Here is a 27,789-nt window from a genome sequence, read left to right on the forward strand (position 1 = left end):
GTAGCAGCAATCAGGGTTCTGCAAGTTCAAAGATTTTATTCATTTTTTCAGATAATCTTCTTTGGCAGAAATAAAAAACACTGACAATCATTACTGGCAAGAATGTGGAGAAAGTGGTACTGTCACATACTTGTGGGAGTTACCACTGAGTATAGCTTTTCTGGAGGGTACTCTGGTATTGGAAAATTTTAATATGTGTATGCCCACCCTTCAACCCAGCAATTTCACTTCTAGATATCTATCCTAGAGAAATACTGCCTTATGTAGATCTATAACTAATATCATGGAAGTATCTCCAAGAAACACTGTTAATTGAAAATAAAAAAATTGCAAAATAACATGTAAAAATATGATATCATCTACATAAAATAAGACAAAACACACACAAAGCAAAAAACCTGTATGTATTTGTGTGTGTGTGTGCACATATGTGCATTAAAAAGAAATATTTTTGGAAAGACAATGAACAAATTATTAAGAATTAATAGAAAAGGCTGGAGTAAAAGATAGGTAGTAGAGAAGAAAAGGAATATAATTTCTGTACTCTTTGAAAAATTCATGTGAAAATACTTTGTATTACTTGGGTAACTTACAACTTAAACACACATACACATATATACAAACTTAAAAACAAAGTAGAATTTTCCAAGTAAAAATTATGAAAACCAGATTAATGCAAAATTCCAAAAAAACATATTATTGAAACTTAGCTAAAAGAATACTACCCACACCTTTACCAAATTCAGTTTATTCCAAGAATCCAAAAATGGTTCAACGTTAAGAAATCCATTATTGTAAATCACTAGAATTACATACAGTTGATTCTTGCTATTTGTGGTAGTTATGTTTTATAAAGTCATCAGAACAATAAATGAGCAAATATCGAGATTGCTCCTAGGGGAAATATAGGGTGAGGTTTCTGTGAATGTCTGGTTACAATATTTTCATCAGTCCATCAATACACAAATTTGTTCTGTATGTATTTCTGTTTAAAGACATCTTATTTAAAATATACATAGTTGATTCATTAACATAGAACTCACGGCCAACAGCACTATAACTCATGCTTGGACAAAACTTAGCTAACAACTAGTATTTTCTCCATAATGCATATTATGACTCTCTTGCATTTAGGAACACTAGAAAACACTTCAGCACTATGCTTGGGGGCCATTTTAAACAGTCAAATCACCAACAAAAAGCACAAGGCTGTGAAGAACGTGGCATTAAATAGACTGTGAAAAGGACACTTGTTTTTGAGAGCTGATACAAGGCAGAGCTTCACTGTTTTTAACCTCAGCTGAAAATGTGTGCACTGGGAGACTCAAATTTCTTACAACTCTGCTCATGCGAATGTCTGGTATGTCTGTGAATGACAGTGAAATCACTGCAAGTATTGATTTTGGGGTTACAAATACATGTTAGCAAGTAGGTGAATTTGCAAATATACAATCTGTGAATAATGAAGATCAACTGTATTTAAAATTTTTTATTATGTGGAAAATTTCAAACGCAAAAGCAAAGAGAATAGTATAATGAATCTCTGTATAAATATATTCAGCACGATATTTTGAGGGAAATAATTTCTGGAAAAGGTCTGATAAAATTTAATACCTACTCCTGATAACAGAAAACTTGGACTAGAAGAAAACTTCTTTTGACCTACTTTTTAAACTTTGGCATTGTTTTATAATGACATTTTATGCAGAACACTTAAAGTCATGAAATAACTCAGCAGGAATTTATGTCTCCACTGTTAAAAAACCTCTTTATTGTGAGAATCCTTTTAATACTGGAGAATCTACTGATTATTGCAGAGAAACAAGAAATAAGATAAACATTTGAAAGAAAAGGACAAAATGATCGTTATTTGTAAATGATAATCAACACCTACCTACAATCCTCACATACCTCAACAGTTATCAATTCATGGCCATTCTTGTTTCAGCTTTGCTCCAATCCACTCATTCCTCAACTTCTGCCCCAATCCACTTATCCCTCAATTCCTGTACTATTTTGAAGCAAACCCCTGCAAACCCTCTATTATTTCATCCATACATAATTCAATAAGGATCCCTAAGAGAGAAGATGTTTTTTAAAATGTTACAACAGTACTATTATTTCAACTGAAAAAAACCACAATTTTTTAACACCAAATATCCAAGTCTCAGTGTCTTTTTTTTTTTTTTAACTGTAGATTTAAATTAGGATCCAAATAAGTGATTGGTTAAGAGACATCTTAAATCTGTTTTAATCCATAGGTACCCCCTTCCCTTTCAATTTAATTCTTGAAGAGACCAGGTCATTTCTGCCCAGTAGTTTACTACTAGATTGTGCTGATTGCACCTCCATTGTTATTTAACATGTTCCTTTGTCCTGTAAGTTGCTGGTTATTGCTAAAGGCTTAGTAAGATTCAGGAACAATTTTTTGGGCAAGACTACTTCATTGGGTGGTGGTGTGTTCTTTCATAAAGACATAAAATAAATCCTGGTTGTCTCTCTATTATGTTGTTAGCAATCACTGATGATCAATGTCCAGATAATTCACTGGGGGCAAAATGATGATGTCCCAATATTCTTCATTTTATTAGCTGGACACTTCTCTAAAGAGACACTTCCCCGTATCTACCATTTGGTTAGCCAGTGATATACAATTCATACAGAAATGATACTTCCACTTTAGTATTTACCAGATTTGAAAATAATGAGCTTGTTCCACTGACGACCAACTAGGTTTTCTGTTTGTTTGCCTTAGCATTATTATAAACTTATGGATTTAAACATATCTGATGTGTTTCAACTCACTGCAGTTGTCCTTACTCATGTTCAAACTGTTCCATTTTTTGGATGAGTGTAAAGGGAAGTATTTTTGGTTTAAGCTTACATGTAGCGTGCATTCTATCTTTTAATTTGCTAAATAACTATGTTTAGGAAACAAGGTGCCAGTTTGGAGAGAACAAAAGTTCCTAATCCAATGGAAGAAAGACAAGTAAATGAAGGATTACAGTACAATGTGATTATCTATTGGTTGAATAAATGGCCCAACCTTTCAGGAAGGCAAATCAACAGTTTTTAAAGTTAAAATTCTACTAGCATTCTTCTCAAAGTCCAACAGTATTTATCTGTTTGGGGGAGGATACTGGAAGAATAGATAAACTCTTTTTTTTTTTTTTTTTTTTTTTGCCATGCCATGTGGCTTGTGGGATCTTAGTTCCCCGACCAGGGATTGAACCTGGGCCCTTGGCAGTAAAAGTGCAGAGTCCTGGGACTTCCCCAGTGGTTAAGACTTGCGCTCCCAATGCAGGGGGCCCAGGTTCAATCCCTGGTCAGGGAACTAGATCCCACATGCCGCAACTAAAAGATTCTGCACAGCAACAAAGATCCCATGTGCTGCAACTAAGAACTGGCACAGCATGTGTGCATGCATGAAAAAAGAAAGAAAGAAAGAAAAGGAATGAAAGGAAGGAAGGAAGGGAGGAAGGGAGGGAGGGAGGAAGGAAGGAAAGAAAGAAAGGAAAGAAAGAAAGAAAGAAAGAAAAAGAAAGAAAAAAGAAAAAGGAAAGTGCAGAGTCCTAACCACTGGACTGCCAGGGAATTCCCGATAAACTCTTAATAGTAGTGATCCTCAGAGAGTAAGATATATATGTATAAAATGTTGGAATTTAAAAAATAATGGCCCTGTATTAATTCTGTAATAAATATTTTAAAACACAAAGTAAGAAATGCTGTACCACAGAATGTATTAAATAGTACAGAAGTAATTAACTCAGCTAGGGAGACAGAAGGTGTTCTAAAAAGCTTCTGAATTCTTTTCATATTCCACCAATTACCATGAGAATTTGGGCAAGGAGCTTTATCATTCTGAGCCTTAGTCTCCTCATTTATAAAGTGGAATAACAGTGCCTATTCTGTCTACTTCACAAATCTGTGGGGATGATCAAGTGTGAAAAACTGTGTGAGTGCTTCCCTGGTGGCGCAGTGGTTGAGAGTATGCCTGCCCATGCAGGGGACATGGGTTTGTGTCCCAGTCCGGGAAGATCCCACATGTCGCGGAGCGGCTGGGCCCATGAGCCATGGCCGCTGAGCCTGAGCGTCCGGAGCCTGTGCTCCGCAACGGGAGAGGCCACCACAGTGAGAGGCCCACATACTGCAAAAAAAAAAAAAAACTGTGTGAAAAGTATAAAGTTATAAACCAATATAAGCGTCACTAATACTTTCAGACAATTTGGAACACTAGGCTAGGACAATTTTCCATAAGGAACTGAGGTTTGTCTAAACTCCCCTAATATTTCTTCTTTGTTGTTAATGCTAAATTCTTAGTACTGTCCAAGAGAACCTTCTACAATGATAAAAATATTTTGTATTTGTCCTGTCTGTCCAATACGGGAGCCACTAGCGCTCAAAATACAGCTGGTGACTGAGCTATATAATTTTAATTTTAATTTAAATAGCTAAATGTAGCCAGTGAGTACTAGACAATCCAGTCTTAGCCTTATCTTTCTTCTACCTCTCTCCCTGTCTAAATATTACAAATGTAAGAATATTAACAAATGAAATACTTCTCAAAAACACTCTTTACTTCAAAAAATTAAACTTTTGAGAGGTGCTAGAAAAGTACCTTAGAGTCTTAGATTTCATCTGAGTTTTAAGGCTAAATTGTTTTTTTGTTTGTTTTTTTTTTTCAGTACGCGGGCCTCTCACTGTGGTGGCCTCTCCCGTAGCGGAGCACAGGCTCCGGACACGCAGGCTCAGCGGCCATGGCTCACAGGCCCAGCCGCTCTGCGGGACGTGGGATCTTCCCGGACCGGGGCACGAACCCGTGTCCCCTGCATCGGCAGGCAGACTCTCAACCACTGCACCACCAGGGAAGCCCAAGGCTAAATTGTTTTAAGGATGTCTTATAAGAACCTAAAATTAACTAACCATGGACTAATACTTTATAGTGATTTAAGAAGGAAAACAGGTGTTTTTGTTTTGTTTTTAAAGATTTACTTTGATCTGTGAGAAATTTGAAAAGCAAAAAATTCAATGATTACCAAAAAAGCTGTAATCATTTAATCAATCTTACCTTTAGCTCTGCTTGTATGAACCCTTGCACGCACCCAAACAACTTCATCAGCTTTTTGTAATGTCAAGTCACTAATTCGAACCAAAACTCGGTCTGCAGCAAATAAATGAAACAATCTTGTAATTCAGAATTTACAAAGAGATCAAGATCAAAATTATTTTGATTTGATAGCTAGCATAGTACTTGGTATTATCTTAAATGATTCTCAATATCTAGCAACACTTTTTTCTTTTGCTTTTTTTTTTTTTTTTTTGTGGTAGGCGGGCCTCTCACTGTTGTGGCCTCTCCAGTTGCGGAGCACAGGCTCTGGACGCACAAGCTCCGTGGCCATGGTTCACGGGCCCAACCGCTCCGCAGCATATGAGATCCTCCCAGACCGGGGGCACGAACCCATATCCGCTGCATCGGCAGGCAGACTCTCAACCACTGCACCACCAGGAAAGTCCTGCTTTTCTTTTTAATTGGTTTATAACATTGGTTTATAACATCACGTAAGTTTCATGTTTATAACATTGTATTTCAACATCTATACATACTACAGCATGCTTACCACCAAAAGTTTACTTTCCATCCATTACAATACAGTTTATCCTGTTACCCATTTCACCCTCCCCCCATGCTCCTTCCCCTCTGGTAACCACTACTCTGCTCTCTTTATCTATGTGTTTGTTGTTTGGTTTGATTTGTTCATTTATTTATTTACTTTTACATTCCAAATATGAGTGAAATCATACAGTATTTGTCTTTCTCTGTCTGACTTATTTCACTTAGCATTATACACTTAAGGTCCATCCATGTTGTTGCAAATGGCAAGATTTCATGTCTTTTTATGGCTGAGTAGTACTCCATTAAATATATAGACCACATCTTCTATATCTATTAATCTGTTGATAGGCACCTAGGTTGTTTTCATATTTTGGCTATTGTAAATAATGCTGCAGTGAACATAAGGGTGCAGATATATTTTCAAATTAGTGTTTTCATATTCTTCAGATAAATACCCAGAAGTGGAACTGCTGGATCATATGGTAGTTCAATTCTTAATTTTCTGAGGAACCTCAATACTATTTTCCATAGTGGCTGCACCAATTTACATTCCTACCCACACTGTATGAGGGTTAACACCTTCTCTCACCTTCCATATGTAGTCTGCCTCAAGTTTTATGAATTGTACATCTTAAATATATCTCTAAAATCTATCCAATTCTCTTTCATCTTCACTGCCACCATTCCAAAGCAAAGTACTATTATATCTTGCCTAAACTATAGCAAAAGCCTTCTAACTGGTAATCCCCTGACCCCCTAATTCAGTCTACATTGGAGTCAAAGAGATAATTTCAAAATGCAAATCTCCTGAACACTTCAATGACTTATAAAGTCAAATACAGCCTGTGTTGAACTGCCTGTGCCTAAGTGGACATGGTATTTTTGCTTGCCTGCCATAGTGTGTAAGTCAGCTAGCCACATGGGGGAATTCTCTGCCAGGCCTGGACAGTCATAGTACCCATTCCCCAGGACACATTGACTCATCCAGAGAAGGACATGTTACTCAAACTGAGCTAATCAACGTCCTTCTCTGGTACTTAATATATAGATAATGGGAATGAATCTGTCTTCCCTGGGGTCGCTGAGCTGAGGTGGTGTAGGCCCAGGGCTACAGCCACCATCTTTCCTACTACCTGAATTTGCAGAATGAGAGAATGAGGTCAACAGCCTAACGGATGCAAAGCCAAGAAGTAGAGACAGAAAGCCCCATAGATAATGCTCAAACCTCTAAATCCTATCATGCCTTATGCCATCTCACACTTTGTTTCCTACAAGTATGTGAACCAATAAATTCCCCTTCTGGCTATCAGTGAACCCGAACAATTATGCCCCCCAATGCTAATAACAAAGTACTACATCTATCTAGCATCCCCCAAACAGGAAAACTGTGAGAAAACTATTATGTGAAGATAGTGATACAAGGCAATCATGATCCAGAAATGATCCAGAAATGATTCTATTATTGTTCTAAATATGCAATAATTTGAATATTAAAGAAAAAGATCTAAGTATTAATTTAAAATATTTTAATAGAAATGATACTACAACATCATGAATGACAAAAGATCTCTGTTCTCAAGGGTTATGTTGCCTAATTGTAACCAAATTTGTCAGTATCACATGTAGTATATCCTAGTTACTATAATACTAAAAATACCTTTGTGGGGGATATTATAATGAAATCAAATTATAAATATATTTTACCTACTTTGCCTAAATGTATTTATAATTCATCTCTTGAAGTAAAGATGTAGCTTAGAGAGAACCTGATTTACAGGAGAATACCATAGATCTCATTGCCAAAAGCAAAGAGAATGAATGAGAAATTTTGAAGCATCAGGCATCACAAGAGGATTTCTGCAAAACTCTGTCCATGGACATTATGAGTTAAGCCAACTTCCAAGTCTGCTGTGTAAACTCAGACAAAACAAAGTGTGAAAGAGAAAAGACAGACAGAGCAATTTTAAAAGACAGATCTGAAAATGCCAAGATTGAAAAAGCAAACGACTTACTAGGCAATCAAAACTCAAAACCAAACAAAACAGAATAACCTAAGTCTAAAAGAACAGACTTATAAATAAGCGTCACGATTATGGTAATTTTAATAGTACTTTGGAAAAGAAAGAGTAATGGCCCTTCTTCCATGTGTCATTCTAATTGATCAGCATAGGGGTTCTCAACCTTAAACATATCCACACATACCTGAGGCGCATGTCATACTTCCACCAGTATGACTGGCCTAGGCAAAGATCAGTGGCAGTAGGGTTTCAGTTTGAAAAACTACTACCTACTCCACGGTTAAGTCACTGGTATTAGAATGAAAGAATTTGGAGAAATGGAAGCAGACAGGAAAGAAAACTTTATGTTGAACAATGTATTATGATTTTAACAGAGGTAAAACCAAGGATAGAATTTTACTGTTATTTAATGTAATCAGATTACATAGGTAGTTTATCCTCCTTTTGGTGGGGAGAGCTTGTAACTGGAAGACACTAAGTAGTCTGGATTTGCTAGCTAAATAGGAATAGTAATCATGGCAAAGGGTGACTGGGGCTTATGTAAGAGACAAATTCCAATAAGATTTTTTTGCGTTAGAAATCAAGGAAGTCCAGTTCAGGAAGACAGTTAAGCCGAAAAAGAGTCTCATATGACCCCTCCTGCTTGTTCTGGCAGGGGTAATCCTCTCCTATACTATATTGCTTGTATCCCATTTTATACTCAATTACTTTACTTCACTATCTTTATCTTTCGAAATGGTTTATTCTTAGCAACTTATTTTGCCCTTTCACTGCACACTTTTCCAACAAAGTTGGGAAGGAAAAGTGATTTTGTGATCATGCAATAAATTAAATAAAAAAATAACAATTAAATTTGACCTGGGGTATATTATTTTCAAAGCATAAAATTCACAGGCATGCATCTAAATTAGAAGTACTTAGTGCTTCCAATGGGCCAGAGCTTAAAGGTCTGCAGTTGTACCAAAGTTTGAAAGACATAATTTGGGGTGTCTAATAAAAGAAAAATGATTGTTAAATAGTTGAGTAGGACAACTTTGTTGAAATCACATATATAAAATAGAAACAAAAGGAAGACAAATGTTTACAAATAGAAAACCTACAGGTCTGAGAGAAACAATTAACAAGTCAATTTCAAAGAAATATAATAAAGTCAAGGAGGAAAGTAAAGGAGGGAGCTTCACAAAGCATGCAAAAAAGGTTGCATATGATGAAGGCAGCTATTATTAATTATCTTTTATCTCCTAGGCCAGAGTCAAATCTTTTACATGACCACCTAGAAATACCTTTGTAATATAATTTACCATTTAAAATATACTAATTTAACGTATTTTCTTCCTTATCGAGATTAGGGACCCTAAATTGACAATGTCTGTGCAGGGTTATGGCATATCCTTGCCATTTAAGCTTTTCAGAATTATGCCTTCAGTTATGTCAACCTTACTTAAAACTTCATAAAGAACTTTCCTGGAATTAAAAAGAAAAAAAAACTTTTTTTACCACATAACTACTAACCTGGTTTTTCTTGTGATTGTATCATTGAAGATACTCCATATCTTTCTTTTGCATAATCCTACAAAAAAACATTTTTACATTATGACTTTTTATTTAAACACTAATAGCATAGTAAACATAGAAATACAAATAACAGAAAAAGATGAATTCATTTAAACTTTCAGGACCATTTTATCAATTCAGAGTAGTAGTTTTAAAGTGTGGAAATCTGTCATATCACTTACATATGCACTCCACAGACCCAGCTTCTGGTTAATTTGTTTTGGAGATCAACACTCCTGGATCGATATACCATACAAAATAGCACTCTCAAAATTTACACACATGTACAACACATCTTAACTACTTTCTTCAAAAAGGAGATTAAACTACTTCAAAGTAGAGTTATAAATTTCTTCTGTGAAGGGAGAAGGATGAGGTACCACAGTTTTATTAACTTCCTATTACAGGAAGAGATGTTCAAAGAAAACCAACATTTAGGGGTAAGCTTTCTGAGTACCAGATGTCCAGTTTTTAGAAATCAGAGATGCTGGATATAAGCTAACTACAACTTTCCTTTTGTAAACATCATCAAAAAAATTCACCAGCATCCTGTTTCTAAAAACCATCTTCATGATATCAGGTTGTAAGTGGTTCAACACTGACAGTATGACACCAAAATTCTTGTTACAGATTTTAAGTCAGGAACAGGAAAAAGGAGACCTAAAGTCCAGACTATTACTAACAAACTATACTTATTAAACTGGTAAGTGGCCGTTTATTTTAATCTCACCTTATCTAGAAAATGATCTCTTAAGACCCTTCTAGCTATAAAGTGACATAACTCTGCCACAATGTCTACCTTATACATAGACCTACGTTATCTGCAAAGGTGGTTTATATAACTAATCAAATCAAGAATACACAAAAATGGTTTCCTTAAAGGTAACTTAGGATGTGGATGAAACAGTTTCTGTCACAACAGCTATTTGTTGGAATCCTCTCCTTTAGCTTTGGAGAATATTAGATTTTGTGTTTATACCAAAACAAACCAGACAACATGTTAAGGTGTTTAATGAACAGTTTTTTCTTTTTTTTTTGCGATTAAAAAAAAATACACCTTAAAGACGAAGATAACTCCAGTCCTAACAGAAAGATACAGTCACACAATGTAGCAGGAGGGCAGCATAAATAGGTTACAGCACGTGAACAGAAAAAAGGGGGTTGCTTATTACTACTGTTCATATTTCAGCACCCCTTATTCCATCTAATGTTCTTAAAATGACCTTACGCAGTTTATCACAAATTCATATTTCCTCAAAAGAAAAATTATGAGCCAGGTAGGGATCCCAATTTCATTAAGAGCACAGATAACTTGTAGAATGGTTTCAAACTTTCATTTCCGAAAAGCACTGAAGGACCACAGGATATTATGAATTACATAGATGATTTTGGGTCACATCATCTCAAAGACTTCAAAAGCATTCTCTGCAAACTTCCCCTACCTACCTCACTTGGGTTACTTAGGGGAAGAAAGAAAATAAAAATGACAAGTGTTCTTTAAAGCTGTCACATGGAAAATGGTCATTAAATATGCTGGCAGATCGTTTTACGAAGTACTGTCATTACTTGAAAAACATTAGGAACACAAGGGCTGAACAAAAATCGATTACTAGTGGACATTAAAAATTTCCGGGGAAGAGATGGATTACGTGAAGGACGTGCCTAACCCAGGGAGGTTAAATATCATGCCGCTGCTCCTACTTCCGGGGCAGTTGGTACTTCACGGCGCTCCCCTACCCCCCAGTCCCGGGACACGCTTCCTGTAGGCCAGGTCTCCCAGGCGCCCCAGTGACAAATGCGATCCGGAGTGGGTCTGGCCACACTGCTCGGACAAGGGCCCTGGAGGCCCGGTGAGGGCTCTGGGCGCCCGGATCCCAGGCTCGCGGCCTGCACGCAAAGTGCCGACAGGGATCCAGAGGCTAGGGCCCCGCTCACCATACTCCCTCCCTCAGTGCGGTCCGGCCCAGGGGTCTGTCCTCCCAGGCCCAAGGAATGGGGAAACCCACTTCCGCCGCGTCCATGATCTCCCGCGGCTTCTCCTGACTCTTGCGGCAGGCGCTGGCGCTGGGCATCTGGGCAACTGGACTACGCAGCGAACGCCGCCCTCCCTCGCAGGCTTCCGTAGGGCAGGCAAAGGGGATTTTTCCTCCTCTAGCGTCAGTACCCTCGCTGCCCTCCAGTTACAGCACACGGGATCGGTCTCCGCGTGGAGGGTCGGCTCCGGAAAGATCGCGAGAACCGCAGTTCTCTCGAGATCCCGGAGCGCTGTAAAGCAGACGACTGCGCGCCGACGTCTCTCTTCTTTCCCCGCCCCTACGGGTGTTTGCTTGGAGTTAGAGGGGATTGACTCTGAGGGAACGGATCCCAGGGTACCAGTAGGCGCGTCCTTGCACTCTTTCATTTTTCAGTCCTGTCACACCTGCGAAGTCTACTGTGTTGTCTTTCAGCCCTATTATTTAACACTCCGGGCTTTAAGGGCGGCCTGTTCACTAAAACATCCACCCATGCTCAGAACTCGACTTTTCCTCCCTTGAACTTCTCCGCCTTTAAGACTCCGCAGTGACAATGTAGCTGCCTGGAATCGTGGCAGACCTCGTCGCAAAAAGCTGCTATGTACCGGGACATAGGAGTGCTGAGTTATAGGCAGTTGGCTTGCTAAGGTAGGTTTGGGTACTGGTACCCAAGTGATAGTGAGGTGTAAACACAATGGCGGAGACCCACACATAATTGCTCTGATTGCCTGGACCTGTTGCACTGTTAGAGGCGATGCAAAATGTTGGTTGTCCAGTGGATGAATCTCCCCAAGTTAGGCTTTAAAAAAAAATTGCCATCCATTAGCCTCTTATTGCAACTGAAAGTAATTTGGGGGCTTGGTTAAATACTATTTCCTCTGCTATGCTTCTTTGCACTTTGTCAAGTTTTAACTATACTAGTAGTCTTAGCCTGGCACAGTTTATACTTGTTCAGGAATGCAGATAGACCCTAGTGCAAATGAAAGGGCTCTGGAGGCTACTGCATTCGGGTCCTGGGATACAGTAGTGAGAAGACAGGCATGGTCCCTGCACTCGTGTAGCTTATCATCTAATTGCAGGTATGAAGTAGAGGTACCAAGTGCTATGAAAGTTTCTTTTAGGGCATTCACCTCAGGCTTCTCTGAGGAATTGATACTTCATCTAAACTCTAAAGTAGGAGTAGGGGTCAGACAAATGAAGAGGTGCCTAAATAATATTTAAGCCAGAGGGAGTTAGGGAGAGAAATCCATGGCTCAGTTTTGGATGTAGTGCATATGAGATGCCCTTGAGACTTTCAAGGGGAGAATATCCAGGTAACCTCTGGCTTTGTGGGATCTGGAGCATAGAAGAGAGGTCTGGGTTCCAGATAAAGATGGGCAAGACACTGGCGGGTAGGTGGTAGTTGAAGCCCTGGACTAGGAAAGAGAATGTTCTAAGAAGAGAGTGTTAACATTGTCAACTGCTGCCTAGACCTCAAGTAAGATGATGACTGAAAAATAGTTGTTGGATTTAGCAACAAAGAGGTTATTGGTGTTCTTAGTAAACACTTCATGATGAAGTCATGGGGTCAGAATGGGCTGAAAAGTGAGTGAAAGTGAAGAAATAAAAGTAAAAGGATTATAGCAAACCTTTATATAGTGCTTACTGTGTGCCAAGCACTGTTGTCGGTGTTTCACATATATCAATACTAACTCATTTAATGCTTACACCAGAGAGATGATATTATAATCTTTTTGCATTTGGGAAATTGAGGCAGAGAGAGGTGAAGTAACTTGCCCATGGTTGCAGAGCCATTAAACGATGTGTTTCAAATCAAGTAGTGTGGTGCCAGGATCCATGTTCTTAACCGCTGTACCTCACTGCTTTTCCTGTGTTCAGGAGATAATGAGAAGATAGGATGAGAGGGGAAGGAAATATATAGGTTGTAGCTAATGGGGAATAAGTCAAGTGAAGCTTTTTTTTTTTTGTGGTACGCAGGCCTCTCACTGCTGTGGCCTCTCCTGTTGCGGAGCACAGGATCTGGACGCGCATGCTCAGCGGCCATGGCTCACGGGCCCAGCCGCTCCGTGGCATGTGGGATCTTCCCGGACCCGGGCACGAACCCGCGTCCCCTGCATCGGCAGGTGGACTCTCAACCACTGCGCCATCAGGGAAGCCCTATTACCCTTTTAAATGATCAATGATTATTTATAAGCATCCACTTTGTGCCAACCATTATGCCAGGTTCTGGCAATAAAAAGATAAATTAGGATCCTGATTCTCAATAATACATAGTCCACTTAGTAAGACAGTGTGTAACTAATGATAAAGAAATGTGAAAATCGTTATAATACTGGTAAGTATGTGCATTCCCAGAAAGAGCCCTAAGACTCACTTTGAGTGGGCCAGTTAAGGGCACATGTCCACTACTGACCTAATCCTTATGGTCAGGGAAATGGAATGTTCTGATTGGTTTAGCCTAGGTAGAATTTCCCCTGGAGCTTGGGACAGAGTTAGCTTTACTGGAAACATGTGGAAACCACTGTCAGAAGCTATGGGACAGGGAAATAATGGATCCTGGAAAGGCAACTACAAATGTCCACTGCAAAGGCCGAGAAGATCTGGGCTTTGGGCAGATAAGCAGACTCTAAGGGAGAGCCTCCTCTTATCTGGTCAGGATTGCTTGGGCATGCTGTGTTAGTTACTAACAGACTGACACCCAAATCTCAGCAACTTAAAAGAAAACCTATTTATTGCTCATGTTATGTCTGTAGTAGGTTAGCAAAGGGGCTGTGCTCTTGTAGTCACTTAGGGATCTAGGCTGATAGATGCTCCGTCTTGACACATGCTTCCGTGATCACAGAAGCAGGTAAAAGAGAACCTAGCTCTTAAAAGTGGCTGCCTGAAGGTGACATATTTCACGTTCTACTCCTATTTCATTGGCCACACAAGTCACATGTCCATTCTTGAGTTCAACAGGGCAGGATAATTTACTCATTCCTCAGGGAGCAGCGCTGAATCTTTGTGATGAAGGAAACATTCTATCATACTCATGAGATTCCAACATAGAAGGAGGTCTATGAAGCTGTTCCATCTTGGGATTTTTTTAAAGCTTTTATTCCCTCAATTAGATACAGTCCTAATATATGAACTGATGGTCAGAAATCTGACCAAAAATCCCATATAGTGTCCCTTAGCTAGGGTAGGAATCTTAGCTTTCCATCTTTCCATTGCCCATGAAGCTTCTATGTGAAATTCTTCCTTACTTTGATCCCCTTACCTTGATAGATTATTCTTATTTAGGACATAGCCCTGGGGCAATACTCTTGCTTCTGGCTCTCTTTCCTGACGATGATGGGAGCGAAAAATTTGCCAGATCAGTGGCCACATACCATGTGCTTGAGGTCTTGTGAATCTGCTCTAGTGAAGATACAATTGCAACTAAAACTACGACTTGGTTGAATTTGCAGTAGTCAACTGTCAACCTCCTGGATTGGTCTGCTTTTTGCCAGAGCCAGACTGGTGCAAACAGGAATATGATGGGGACTGTCAGCTATCAGGTCTTCAAGGGTTGCACGCAGACTGCCATTCCCCCTGGGGATGTGATACTCTTTATGATTTACTGTCCTAGCTGGGGACAGGGGAAGCAGACTGAAGAGTTTTCCTATTAGCTTTCTGCAATATGATAGCCTTAACCCACAGGCCAAGGAGGTGTAAGGGAACAGTTCTGCCTTGTCACCTGACCTCCTTGCGGGTATCTAAATAAGCCACATAGGCAAGGGCTGACTTGAAGTGCAGCTAATCTGTCTTGGAAAAACACTTTGTGATTCTCCTATAACAGAAGGGGATGAGAAGCCGTCTCCCTCTGGCTTCCCTGTCTCCTCTGGGAGGCTGTCTGATCAAGTATGGGACTTTCAGCCACCCGCCTCTCACCAGTGGAGCTACACAATGTAAAACTGCATAGCTGAAGTCCAGCCTCCTCAGCAACAGGGTGTCCCATGAGTCACGTTGCAATCATCTGGTCCCTTTTGTTTCAGTGTTGTCCTTTTTTGGTGTGTAGGACAAGGATCAAGTTGGGGTGGCACCTTTGGCTATTCTTTTTACTGTAAGTAAGTAGCAAACTGTTTAAATCCAAAAGTGATTGTCATACCTTTACTGAGCAAATCAGTCAGGGTTTGAACTTGGCCTTGCTTGTCTTGTGTGTTCCTGTGTTGTCAGGAACCAGTGTGGGCTTCTGCCAGCTACCAAATGTGTCCATTCCGAACTATGCACTTAGGGACCAGGAAAATGACTGTGGGACCCATGGACCCATTCTAGGTGTTGCTGTTAAAAGTTTTCAAGCACCATTGTGATTCCTAATCCTTTGCATGTGATTCTTTTTCTCCTGGGAAAAAGAAGTTTGCAGGATATCTGCTATGTAAATTACCGCTGTTCCTTTGCTTTGTTCCTAATTCTCTGGAATTTCACAATGTATACCATCCTGTGGGTCTAAATTCAACATTGTGCTGGACACTCAGCGGGCTTTTCAATCTGAAAAGTCACTTAGTTCTAGGGCATTTTCTTGAAAATTTTCTTTGATGATTCTCTCCCTTTCATTTCCTCTCTGCTCTCTTTCTTGACTTCTTATTATTCAAATATTGACCTTTTTGAGCTGGTCATCTTATTTTCTTATCATTTCTCTCCGTTTTCCATCTCCTTGCCTTTTTGAACTGCTTTTGGGGAGCTTTCTTCAGCTTTATCTTCTAATCTTTCAGTTGAGATTTTCTCATTTCTGCCATCATGTATATAATTTCCCAAAGTACCATTTTGTTCTCTGAAACTGTTTTAAAAGAACAGAATCCTGATCTTTTTACATGAATGCAATGTCTCATCTTTCTGAGCATACTAATAAGGTGATTTTGGGGGGTAAGTTTTAAAGTATTCTCTCTGCATAGCCCATTTCTTACAAATTGCTTTTTGTTTGTTTTTGGTCTCTATCTTCCATGTTAGAGACCCACGTTAGCTGTCTGGTGACTCCTTATTTATTTTAATTAATATGTCCTGTATATTGTGATGTTTTAACATCCATCCATTCATTCACTCATTTGTTTATGGGTGAATCTTTGATTGTCAGCTCATTTTAAAAGTGGGGACTAAAAAGCTAATTAGAAGCTCTGAGCATTTGACTGAAGTTTGCCAATTTCAGGTTTTACTGTGTAATGATCTGGTTGGGCCATTTGATCCGCTACCCTGAGTGTCAGTATCTTTAGATCTTTCCCCCTCACTGGTCAGATTGTTCAGGATAAAACTCTTCTAATCTCCTGCCTGAAGAGTAAAGGTCTACCAATGTTCTGGGAATATTCAGCATTCAACATGCATGTGGTCACTGAATCCCCCTAGTTTTGGTGCAGCACCCAGTTCCTAAAGTCCAAGGACCTACTCTTTCACCCTCTTTAGAGAATACATCATGTCAGAGTGGAAGAGAACTGTTGCCAAAAGAGTGGAGTAGTGAGGGATATAGGAATCATACTTCTCATGTAGTTTTCCTTATTGTAATTTCTCCTCCCCACCTCCATTTGCAGAGGTACTTGGTGCTGCTGTCCTGAGTCTTCTGAGGTTTCTTTGATATAAATTAGGTTGATTCTCAGCTTTCCTGACTACTACCTTAGGATTCAGCTTTTCACATCTGCAAAGTTGTTTACCACTGCTCTGTCTGGTCTCCAGCTTCCTGAATTTTGGGGGCATGGTTTTCCCCTTCTGTTTTCCCATCCTTTTGATTCTAATTTCTGTAGGGCTAGGGGAAGGAGCAAAACTGGATCTGCCATCTTAGCACAGAAATCATTTTTCATATTTTATTTTATAAACTCAATGCATATAAGACTTTTAGCCAATGACTAATGTTCATTTGTTCTCTCAACCAATAGTTATTGAGTGCCAACTATGTGCTAGGCATTAGTCTAGGCATTTGGGATACATCAGGGAACAAAATAGTATAGAGATCTCAGGTTTTGTAGATGTTACCTTTTAGAGGGGAGAGGCAGACAATAAAAACTAATTATAAAAAGTAAGGTCTATAACATGTTAGAAAGTGATAATAAGAAAGAAAAGGAGCTTCCCTGGTGGCACACTGGTTAAGAATCTCCCTGCCAATGCAGTGGATGTGGGTTTGAGCCCTGACCCAGGAAGATACCACATGCTGCAGAGCAACTAAGCCTGTGCGCCATAGCTACTGAGCCTGTGTTCTAGAGCCCGTGAGCCACAACTCCTGAGCCTGCGTGCCACAACTACTGAAGCCCACGTGCCTAGAGCCCGTGCTCCGCAACAAGAGAAGCCACCTCAATGAGAAACCCACGCACCACAACGAAGAGTAGCCCCTGCTCGCCGCAACTAGAGAAAGCCTGTGCGCAGCAACAAAGACCTAACACAGCCAAAAATAAATAAATAAAAAATAACTTAAAAAAAAAAGAAAGAAAAAGTAGAGAAGGTAAGGGAAATGGGAGTGCTGAGGGGTGGGAGGATGGGGTGGGTTGCAATATTAAATATGGTGGTTGGGGTAGGCTTCATTGAGAAAGTGACATTTGAAGATTTGAAGGCAATGAGAGATGTGGCCATGAACATATCTGGGGAAAGAGCATTCTAAGCACGGAAATAGCCAGTGGGATTTAAGGTAAAAGGAACAATGCCAGTGTTCTATACAACAGAGTAATGTCTCCAGGGCCTCTGAAGTATGGCCTAAGTGACTCCAGTTTGCTAAGCTGTTTTTAAAAATTGTGATTAAAAAACCACATAATGTAAAATTTACCCTCTTAACCTTTTGAAAGTGTACTGTTCAGTAGTGTTAACTATATTCACATTGTTGCATAATGGATCTGTAGAACTTTTTCATCTTGTAAAACTGAAACTCTGCTCATCAAAAAACAACTCACCATTTCCCCCTCCCCAGTTCCCTGGAAACCATCATGCTAGTCACTGCTTTCATGATATTAACTATTAATATTTTAGGTGTTTCATATAAGTGGAATTATGCAATATTTGTCCTTTTGTGAATTACCAAGCTTTTTGAGTTCTTGTATTGCAAATTTATTCTGGCTCCAGCCTTGCTGTCCTTCTTTCTGCTATTACTTCTCTCATGACTACATGTAATTCAAATCTCAGCACCCCTCTTTCCCACCTGAATCAGATAGGATGCCTTTAGCTGCAAGGAAGGGAAACCTGACTCAGGCTGTTTCCAACGGTAAGGAACATATTGCTCATATAGTACAGAGTTTAGAGGAAGGGAGAGCTCAGGTTTGGTTGATCCAGCCATTCAGCAGTGTCATCAAGGACTGAGCAATTCTTTCTTTTTCTCAGTTCTGCAGGTCTCATCCTTAGCCTGGTGGCAGGATGGCTGCAGCTAATTCAGGCATAACATCCAGTCATGACAGCATCGGATTTTGTTCTCTCTTAAACACAGAAACCTTTCCTCAAAATCCTTGCATGAAACTTTCCTTCACATCTAATTGGCCAAAATTAGATTACATGCCTGAACCACTTACTGGGGTGGATTGAGAGTGTTGCCTCTGTGGAAGCACATGGATAGATGGGAGAGAGATGGATACTCAGCAAACTCAGATTCTGTTAGAAAGGAGGAAGGGGAGAATGCATGCTGAGTAGACAGCTGTCATATTGTGACAGAGTAAGAAATATATGTTTGATCTTCATCTTTGGTTCCTGGCACAGAACTAGTAATATCCTTGGAATTTCCTGAGTGATAGAGGTGATAGGAGTGTCTTTTGTTATCATACCAAGCCCCTTTGAACCACACCTGAGTGTATGTTAATGAGGTGATTGGTGGCTGAAAGCCCCTAGGTAGTTCCAGGATGGGGGCTGGTTGCCAGGGGAACCAACCAGGTGATTAGAGGGTTGGAACTTCCAGCCTCACTTTCACCCCCCCATTCCCAACCTCTGGGGAGGGGAGAGGGTCTGGGGATTGTGTTAATCACCAACCGCCAGTGATTTAATCAATCATGCCTACTAATGGAACCTCCATAAAAATCCTAAATGAAGGGGTCTGGATAGCTTCAGGGTTGGTGAACACATCCATGTGCCAGGAGGGTGGTGCAACCCAACTCCATGGGGGCAGAAGCGCCTGTGCTCAGGATCCTTCTGGACCTTGCCCTATGTACTGCTTCATCCGGTTCTCTTCAATTGGATCCTTTATAATATCCTTTGTAATAAAACAGTAATAGTAAGTAAAATGCTTCCCTGAGTTCTGTGAGCCATTATAGCAAATTATCAGAACTGATGAGGGGGGGCTTCCCTGGTGGCACAGTGGTTAGGAATCCGCCTGCCAATGCAAGGGACACGGGTTCAAACCCTGGTCTGGGAAGATCCCACATGCTGCAGAGCAGATAAGCCTGTGCACCACAACTACTGAGCCTGTGCTCTAGAGCCCGTGAGGCACAACTACCGAGCCTGCATGCCACAACTACTGAAGCCCGCATGCCTAGAGTGTGCTCCACAACAAGGGAAGCCACCGCAGTGAGAAGCCCACGCACCGCAACGAAGAGTAGCCCCTGCTCACCGCAACTAGAGGTAAAAAAAAAAGCCTGTATGCAACAACGAAGACCAATGCAGCCAAAAAATAAAAAAATAAAAAATTTAAAAATATATAAAATGTGAAGGGTAATTTAAAAAACAAAAACAAAAACCGAGGAGGGGGTCATAGGAACCACTGACTTGTAGCCGTGAGACAGAAGTGTGGGTAACCTGGGAACCCACTACTTACAACTGGTATCTGAAGTTGGGGGCAGCCTTGTGGAACTGAGCCCTTAACTTGTGCTAACTCCAGATAGTGTCAGAATTGAATTGAATTGCAGGACACCCAACTGGTGTCTTCAGGAAGTTGCTTGGTATGGCAAACCCATACATTTGGTGTCAGAAGTGTTGTGAGTAGGAACAGATCATAGTAGTAATAGTACAGCCAATAGTGTCCACTACACCAGCTGTGTGATTTGAGGAAAGTCATTTAACATCTCTAATTCTCAGTTTTCTCCAGAAAATGAGGATAATGGTATTTCTCTCACATGAGGTTTTACTTCTTCTTTTCCAATTTGTATTCCTTTTATTTCTTTTTCTTCTCTGATTGCCGGGGCCAGGACTTCCAAAACTATGTTGAATAATAGTGGTGAGAGTAGACATCCTTGTCCTGTTCCTGATCTGAGAGGAAATGGTTTCAGTTTTTCACCACTGAGAATGATGTTGGCTGTGGGTTTGTCATATATGGCCTTTATTATGTTGAGGTAGGTTCCCTCTATGCCTACTTTCTGGAGAGCTTTTATCATAAATGGGTGTTGAATTTTGTCAAAAGCTTTTTCTGCATCTATTGAGATGATCATATGGTTTTTATCCTTCAATTTGTTAATATGGTGTATCACATTGATTGATTTGCAGGTATTGAAGAATCCTTGCATTCCAGGGGTAAGCCCCACTTGATCATGGTGTATGATCCTTTTAATGAGCTGTTGGATTCTGTTTGCTAGTATTTTGTTGAGGATTTTTGCATCTATGTTCATCAGTGATATTGGCCTGTAGTTTTCTTTCTTTATGACATCTTTGTCTGGTTTTGGTATCAGGGTGATGGTGGCCTCATAGAATGAGTTTGGGAGTGTTCCTCCCTCTGCTATGTTTTGGAAGAGTTTGAGAAGGATAGGTGTTAGCTCTTCTCTAAATGTTTGATAGAATTCGCCTGTGAAGCCATCTGGTCCTGGGCTTTCGTTTGTTGGAATATTTTAAATCACAGTTTCAATTTCAGTGCTTGTGATTGGTCTGTTTATATTTTCTATTTCTTCCTGGTTCAGACTTGCAAGGTTGTGCTTTTCTAAGAATTTGTCCATTTCCTCCAGGTTGTCCATTTTATTGGCATAGAGTTGCTTGTAGTAATCTCTCATGATCCTTTGTATTTCTGAAGTGTCAGTTGTTACTTCTTTTTCATTTCTAATTCTGTTGATTTGAGTCTTCTCCCTTTTTTTCCTTGATGAGTCTGGCTAATGGTTTATCAATTTTGTTTCTCTTCTCAAAGAACCAGCTTTTAGTTTTAGTGATCTTTGCTATTGTTTCCTTCATTTCTTTTTCATTTAATTCTGATCTGCTTTTTATGATTTCTTTCCTTTTACTGACTTTGGGTATTTTTGTTCTTCTTTCTTTAATTGCTTTAGGTGTAAGGTTAGGTCGTTTATTTGAGATGTTTCTTGTTTCTTGAGGTAGGATTGCATTGCTATAAACTTCCCTCTTAGAACTGCTTTTGCTGCATCCCATTGGTTTTGTGTCATCATGTTTTCATTGTCATTTGTTTTTAGCTATTTTTTGATTTCCTCTTTGATTTCTTCAGTGAGCTCTTGGTTATTTAGTAATGTATTATTTAGCCTCCATGTGTTTGTATTTTTTACAGTTTTTTTTCCTGTAATTGACATCTAGTCTCATAGCATTGTAGTTGGAAAAGATACTTAATATGATTTCAATTTTCTTAAATTTACCAAGGCTTGATTTGTGACCCAAGATATGGTCTATCCTGGAGAATGTTCCATGAGCACTTGAGAAGAAAGTGTATTCTATTGTTTTTGGATGGAATGTCCTATAAATGTCAATTAAGTCCATCTTGTTTAATGTGTCATTTAAAGCTTGTGTTTCCTTACCTATTTTCATTTTGGATGATCTGTCCATTGGTGAAAGTGGGGTGTTAAAGTCCCCTACTATGATTGTGTTACTGTCGATTTCCCCTTTTATGGCTGTTAGTATTTGCCTTATGTATTGAGGTGCTCCTATGTTGGGTGCATAAATATTTACAGTTGTTATATCATCTTCTTGGATTGATCCCTTGATCATTATGTAGTGTTCTTCTTTGTCTCTTGCAATAGTCTTTATTTTGAAGTCTATTTTGTCTGATATGAGAATTGCTACTCCAGCTTTCTTTTGATTTCCATTTGCATGGAATATCTTTTTTCATCACTTCACTTTCAGTCTGTATGTGTCCCTAGGTCTGAAGTGGGTCTCTTGTAGACAGCGTATACACAGGTCTTGTTTTTGTATTCATTCAGCCAGTCTATGTCTTTTGGTGGGAACATTTAATCCATTTACATTAAGGTAATTATTGATATGTGTGTTCCTATTACCATTTTCTTAATTGTTTTGGGTGTGTTTTTTTTTTTATTTTTTTTTTCGGTATGCGGGCCTCTCACTGCTGTGGCCTCTCCCGTCGCGGAGCACAGGCTCCGGACGCACAGGCTCAGCAGCCATGGCTCACGGGCCCAGCCGCTCCGCGGCACGTGGGATCCTCCCGGACCAGGGCACGAACCCGTGTCTCCCGCATCGGCAGGCGGACTCCCAACCACTGCTCCACCAGGGAAGCCCCCTTGGGTGTGTTTTTGTAGGTCTTTTCCTTCTCTTGTGTTTCCTGCCTTGAGAAGTTCCTTTAGCGTTTGTTGTAAAGCTGGTTTGGTGGTGCTGAAGTCTCTTAACTTTTGCTTGTCTGTAAAGGTTCTAATTTCGCTGTCAAATCTGAATGAGGTCCTTGCTGGGTAGAGTAATCTTGGTTGTAGGTTTTTGCCTTTTATCACTTTAAATATGTCCTGCCCCTCTGGCTTGCATAGTTTCTGCTGAAAGATCAGCTGTTAACCTTATGGGGATTCCCTTTATGTTATTTGTTGCTTTTCCCTTGCTACTTTTAATATATTTTCTTTGTATTTAATTTTTGATAGTTTGATTAATATGTGTCTCAGCATGTTTCTCTTTGGGTTTATCCTGTATGGGACTCTGTGCTTCCTGGACTTGATTGACTATTTCCGTTCCCATGTTAGGGAAGTTTTTGACTATAATCTCTTCACATATATTCTCAGGCCCTTTCTTGTTCTCTTCTTCTTCTGGGACCCCTATAATTTGAATGTTGGTGCATTTAATATTGTCCCAGAGGTCTCTGAGACTGTCCTCAATTCTTTTCATTCTTTTTTCTTCATTCTGCTCCCTGGCAGTTATTTCCACCATTTTATCTTCCAGGTCACTTACCCGTTCTTCTGCAGTTATTCTGCTATTGATCCCATCTAGAGTATTTTTAATTTCATTTCTTGTGTTGTTCATCATTGCTTGCTTCCTCTTTAGTTCTTCTACGTCCTTGTTAAATATTTCTTGTATTTTCTCCTTTCTGTTTCCGAGATTTTGGATCATCTTTACTATCATTACTCTGAATTCTTTTTCAGGTAGTTTGCCTATTTCATCTTCATTTATTTGTTCTTGAAGGTTTTTACATTGCTCCTTTGTAACATATTTTTTTGTCATTTCATTGTTTTTTGTTTTTTAATGGGTGGGGGTGTATTCCTGTCTTTACTGGTTGTTTGGCCTGAGGCGTCCAGCACTGGAGTTTGCAGGCAGTTGGATAGAGCCAGGTCTTGGTGCTGAGATTAGGACCTCTGGGAGGCTTCAGTCCGATTAATATTCCCTGGGGTCTGAGGTTCTCTGCTAGTCCAGTGGTTGGGACTCAGAGCTCCCACCACAGGAGCTCAGGCCCAACCTCTGGCCTGGGAACCAGGATCCCGCAAGCCGGTCGCCGGGGGTTTCTCCTGTCCTCTTAGGTGTCCGTGGTCCCCCACAGGTGCCTGGTAGGTGCCCTAGTTGTGTGGAGACACGAATTTCATGTCCTCCTAGTCCTGCATCTTCTAAAGTTTTGTTTCTTAAGCCACCCAGTTTGTGGTACTTTGTTTTGTCAGCCCAAGCTAACTAATATACCTGGAAATTTGTTAGATATGTAAAGTCTCCAGCCCTATCACAGACCTTCTAACATCAGAAACTCTGAGGGTGGAGGTCATCCCTCTGTTTTAAAAGCCTTTTGGGTGATTCTGATGTGCACTCAACTTTGAGAGGGGCTAGCCTAGTTGTTCAGGATGTAGGAACCTGACTAGCCTGGGTTCATATCCCAACTCTACCACTTACTAGTTGTGTGATTTTGGGTACTTTAAAAAACCTGTCTGTGTTTTAATCGCCTCATCTGTAAAATGGGCATAATCCTAGTCCTTATCTCTGAGGTTGCTATAGTGATAAATAAGTCCATCCAGATAGAATTTAGAACAGTGCCTGGTGCATAGTTAATGCTCAAGAAGTGTGAACTATTATTATAGTGGAAAACATCTACATGTTGAATCTGAATCTCATTTTAAATGGTTGGGTTTGGAAAAAGATAGTAGCCAAGCTTATTGGAATTATTTGTAGAGTGAGGACCTGAGGACTCCTTTGAGTAAAGTTGAATACTCCCACCCCTAGTTTGGCTGCTTGAAACCCTTTTTTTCTTACTTACTGGTTTATGATTATGATATGAAAAACATAGATGGTGCCAAGTTCTTTGGAGTTTATGCAAATAATACATAGCACACATTGTTATGTTGCTCTTCATCCTCTATGCAGGCCCATTGTCATCAATTTTATATCCTGTTCCCATGAGAACTTTACCTTTTTCTCTTCTTTGCATTCTGTTCTCGATGGATTGTCTAGTTTCTCACTTAGACAACTTATCCTCTTTCCCTGATGGCCCATTTAAAACTATCTTCTATTAAAATTTTTTTTTTCCATTGAGGCATCTAGATACACATTTCCCTTGTTTTTCATTTGTCTTCTGAGATGATTCCAATTGTTTTATGGTGTGCAGCTGTCACTAGATACTAATGATATTTTCAGTGGGTGAGTTGCATTTCCCCACCTTGTTTCTGTATATTTGATTGTCTTCTGTATTTTATATGAGTTGTAAATACACTGGGTAGAAACAACTCAATAAATGACAAACAGTAAAATGAATAATAAAAAGTTATAGTCCCATATAAAGAGAATGAGTGGGAGCCCTTTCCCAAATAGAAGTAAGCCAGGGATATCAGTACATTCTGAAAATGCTGGCTAGCTGCTACTTTGCCTTAAAATATTCTTTCAGTCGCAAACTTATTTTTGTAATCTTCCCCTGCAATACACAATTCACTTTCCCTTCTATTTTCCTTCTTAATCACTCTAGGAAACATAGCCATTCATGTATCGTCTGGGCCCCAAATCTTGGTGCCATTCCTTATTGCTTTCTCTTCTCCCCAACATTGAAAAATCTACCAAAATCTTTCTGCTGTTGCCTTTTCCACATTATCCATTATCAAATTATCTCAAAGACTAGACTTTGTACAATTGTGGGGAACTGGAGAGTTCAGGGTAAATAATAATTCATTTGGCTAGATTATCTCCAATCTATTTTGTAATTCCATGTTTGACTGTAGCAATATCCAGAAATTCTACAAAGGCCTTAAACTCCCTCCCTGCAATAAAGTGAAATGTAAAATACAAAGCAAATATAAAGTACATTGCACTTTTAAAAGAACTGTACATGAGGTAGGAGGAGGGGAAACAATCAAATTCTCAGGAATAGCAATTATAGAATTCTCGTGGGCTTCTTGCTCTTTGTTCCTGTTCATTATTCAGGTGTCCTTTTGTTGTTTTCTGCTTTGTTCATTTTAACATAATACAATTTTTCACTATAAGTTCACTGTTGTCACTATTCGGGGAGCATGTGGTTTTATCATCTACCTCTTCTTTAAGTAAAATATTTTTTCTTTTAAAAATGTTCTTCACTGATAATTATGTTTTCTAGCCTAATGTCCTTTATCTATTCTCATTAATGTTTCTGAATAAGACTTTAGACTCAAAGGAACTTTAAGTAGCTTATAAACAATTTACGCTAAATTAAAACACCTAATTCCATTTACTTCTCCTTTCAATGGGTAACTCTGATCCAAACTCAGACTGGTCTTCCTAATTGAGTCACTCAATCCAAACATTGTTAAGAAAATCTAGTTCCTATTCCCTGAGCTGTGGTAGGTCCTGTTTCTGAAGATGGCAGTGACAATATCTCTCATCCCATATGTTCTTTTGCAGTGTGACTGTGCTACTTAATCCCTTATGAAGAAGTAGAGGTTATTTTCACTCCCTGTGAATCTAGACTGGCCAGTGATTTATTCTGACCAATAGGATACAGCAGAAATGATGCTGTGTAACCTCCAAGTCTGGGTCTTAAAAAATCTGCAGGTTCTGCCTTCATGTTCTTTCTTGGAACCAGCTGCCATGCTGTGAGGAAGCCCAAGAAGCCATGAGAGGCTTCCTGGAGGAAAACCAAAGACATTGACCAACAACCCTTGCTGAGTTCCCAGTTGGGATGTGAATGAGGCCATTTTGGACATTCCAGCCATCTCAGGACCCTAGCCAACACTCTGAACTAGAACTGCCTGATCAACCTGTAGAAACATGAGAAATAATAAATTGTTGCTTTTTTAAACCACTGTATTTTGGGGTGGTTTGTAATGCAGCAGTACCTAACAGGACCACTGGGGCTCTAATCACCTTGTTTTGAGGCCTTGCACCAAGTTCATTTGCTTACCTCACCACCTTCAGACCTCTGCAAGAAGTATAACTTGCTGGGTCTTCACAATCTCCTTTTGGCTCTATGGACAAAATAGTTCACCCTTCATTGATTATGAAAATGGCCAAATGATAATCATAATAGTCATAGCACTTTTTGAATACTTATCTTGTGCCAGGAACTGTCTAAAGTATAATATATTTATTAATATATTTAACCTCCAGAAAACTTTTTGATCCGGGTGCTATTATTATCTCCATTTTACAGATGGGAAAAGCAAGACACAGAGAGGTGAAGTAAGTTGTACAAAGTCCAACAGCAAGTGATAGAGTCACCAGCAGAACCCAAGCATCAGATTCCAGAGCCACATACTTAGCCACTGTGATATACTGCCTCCCATGAATGATGCCCCAAGCTCATCAGGTTATCCCTAAAATGACTTAGGTGAGTGGAGTTTCTTTCACTTATGTTACTTGATCCTTGTACTTTAATTAAGAAAGTCCTTTCAGGCTTTGATAGCCTCACTCACTTATACTAGACTCTGGGCTGTGCCCCATGCTGCCACTTACACTTGGAAAAGCGTAATGTTAGAAAAGTCTAAATGCTTGACTATTTCTACATTCACAATTCAGGGTAGGATAGCCTATTTGCTCAGTTTTCACAGGTTCCTCATCCCCATGTGGCCACCAGAGAGGGCAGCAGAGTGACAGGCAGGCAGCGACCTGAGGAGATGGCAGAGAAGCAGAGCTGGCAAGGAGGACCTAGGTTGTGCCGGCGTGGGGCGGAGCTCTTTATAGTCGGATGGGGAGAGCCACATGGGAGTGCAGCACAGAGTCCTTCAGCACCCTTCAGAGTGAAGGAGGGAACAGCTACTTCTTCTTATAACAGAGGCCAGAGGCAGCCAAAGCTGTGCCAGCCAGACTTAAAGTGGGAAGAAGCTTCTGAGTTTCTTATGTGACTGCAGCCTTGGGATGGGCTCCCAGTGCCACTTTCCAGCTGGACAACCACCTTCAGCTTCCTCCTAGGCAGCCATTCTAGAGATGGCACTGCGAGGAAGGGGTGTGGTTTTGCTTCAAGTAGCCTTAAAGTCCTTCTCCTCCCCGTTTGCCCGATGACTGCCTCAAAAACTCTGAGGGAAATAAAAAAGCTAATTATAAAACAGGGTAGGTCTGTGATCTCATGCCATATTCAGAGGAAGGCCTTTGCAGACAAACAGTGTCTGGA

The 27,789-nt window shown here is 39.9% G+C and overlaps 1 protein-coding gene and 1 long non-coding RNA gene across 3 annotated transcripts in view; one reads left to right on the plus strand and one right to left on the minus strand.

Moving 5' to 3' along the window:
- The window catches only part of DARS1 (aspartyl-tRNA synthetase 1), a 67,848-nt gene extending 56,377 nt beyond the window's left edge, over positions 1–11,471 (minus strand). Inside the window, exons 1-3 of one of the 2 annotated variants that reach the window (XM_059053693.2) lie at positions 11,193–11,471; positions 9,145–9,202; positions 5,069–5,161 (exon numbers count right to left, since the gene is read on the minus strand). In XM_059053693.2, the coding sequence (XP_058909676.1) occupies positions 5,069–5,161; positions 9,145–9,202; positions 11,193–11,258 (217 nt within the window). In that variant the 5' untranslated portion in view covers positions 11,259–11,471. Of the gene's footprint in view, positions 1–5,068; positions 5,162–9,144; positions 9,203–11,121 lie in introns of both variants that reach the window. The other variant, XM_067025936.1, reaches the window with a different exon arrangement.
- Positions 11,472–11,636: 165 nt separating this feature from the next.
- LOC136793705 (uncharacterized) overlaps positions 11,637–27,789 on the plus strand; it is a 194,971-nt gene continuing 178,818 nt past the window's right edge. The window contains exons 1-2 of the long non-coding RNA XR_010839321.1: positions 11,637–11,846; positions 26,833–27,009. This is a non-coding gene — a long non-coding RNA (uncharacterized lncRNA). The remainder of the gene's footprint in view (positions 11,847–26,832; positions 27,010–27,789) is intronic.

Source organism: Kogia breviceps, chromosome 2, assembly GCF_026419965.1.
Source record: "Kogia breviceps isolate mKogBre1 chromosome 2, mKogBre1 haplotype 1, whole genome shotgun sequence".
In the NCBI taxonomy this organism is placed as follows: domain Eukaryota; kingdom Metazoa; phylum Chordata; class Mammalia; order Artiodactyla; family Physeteridae; genus Kogia; species Kogia breviceps.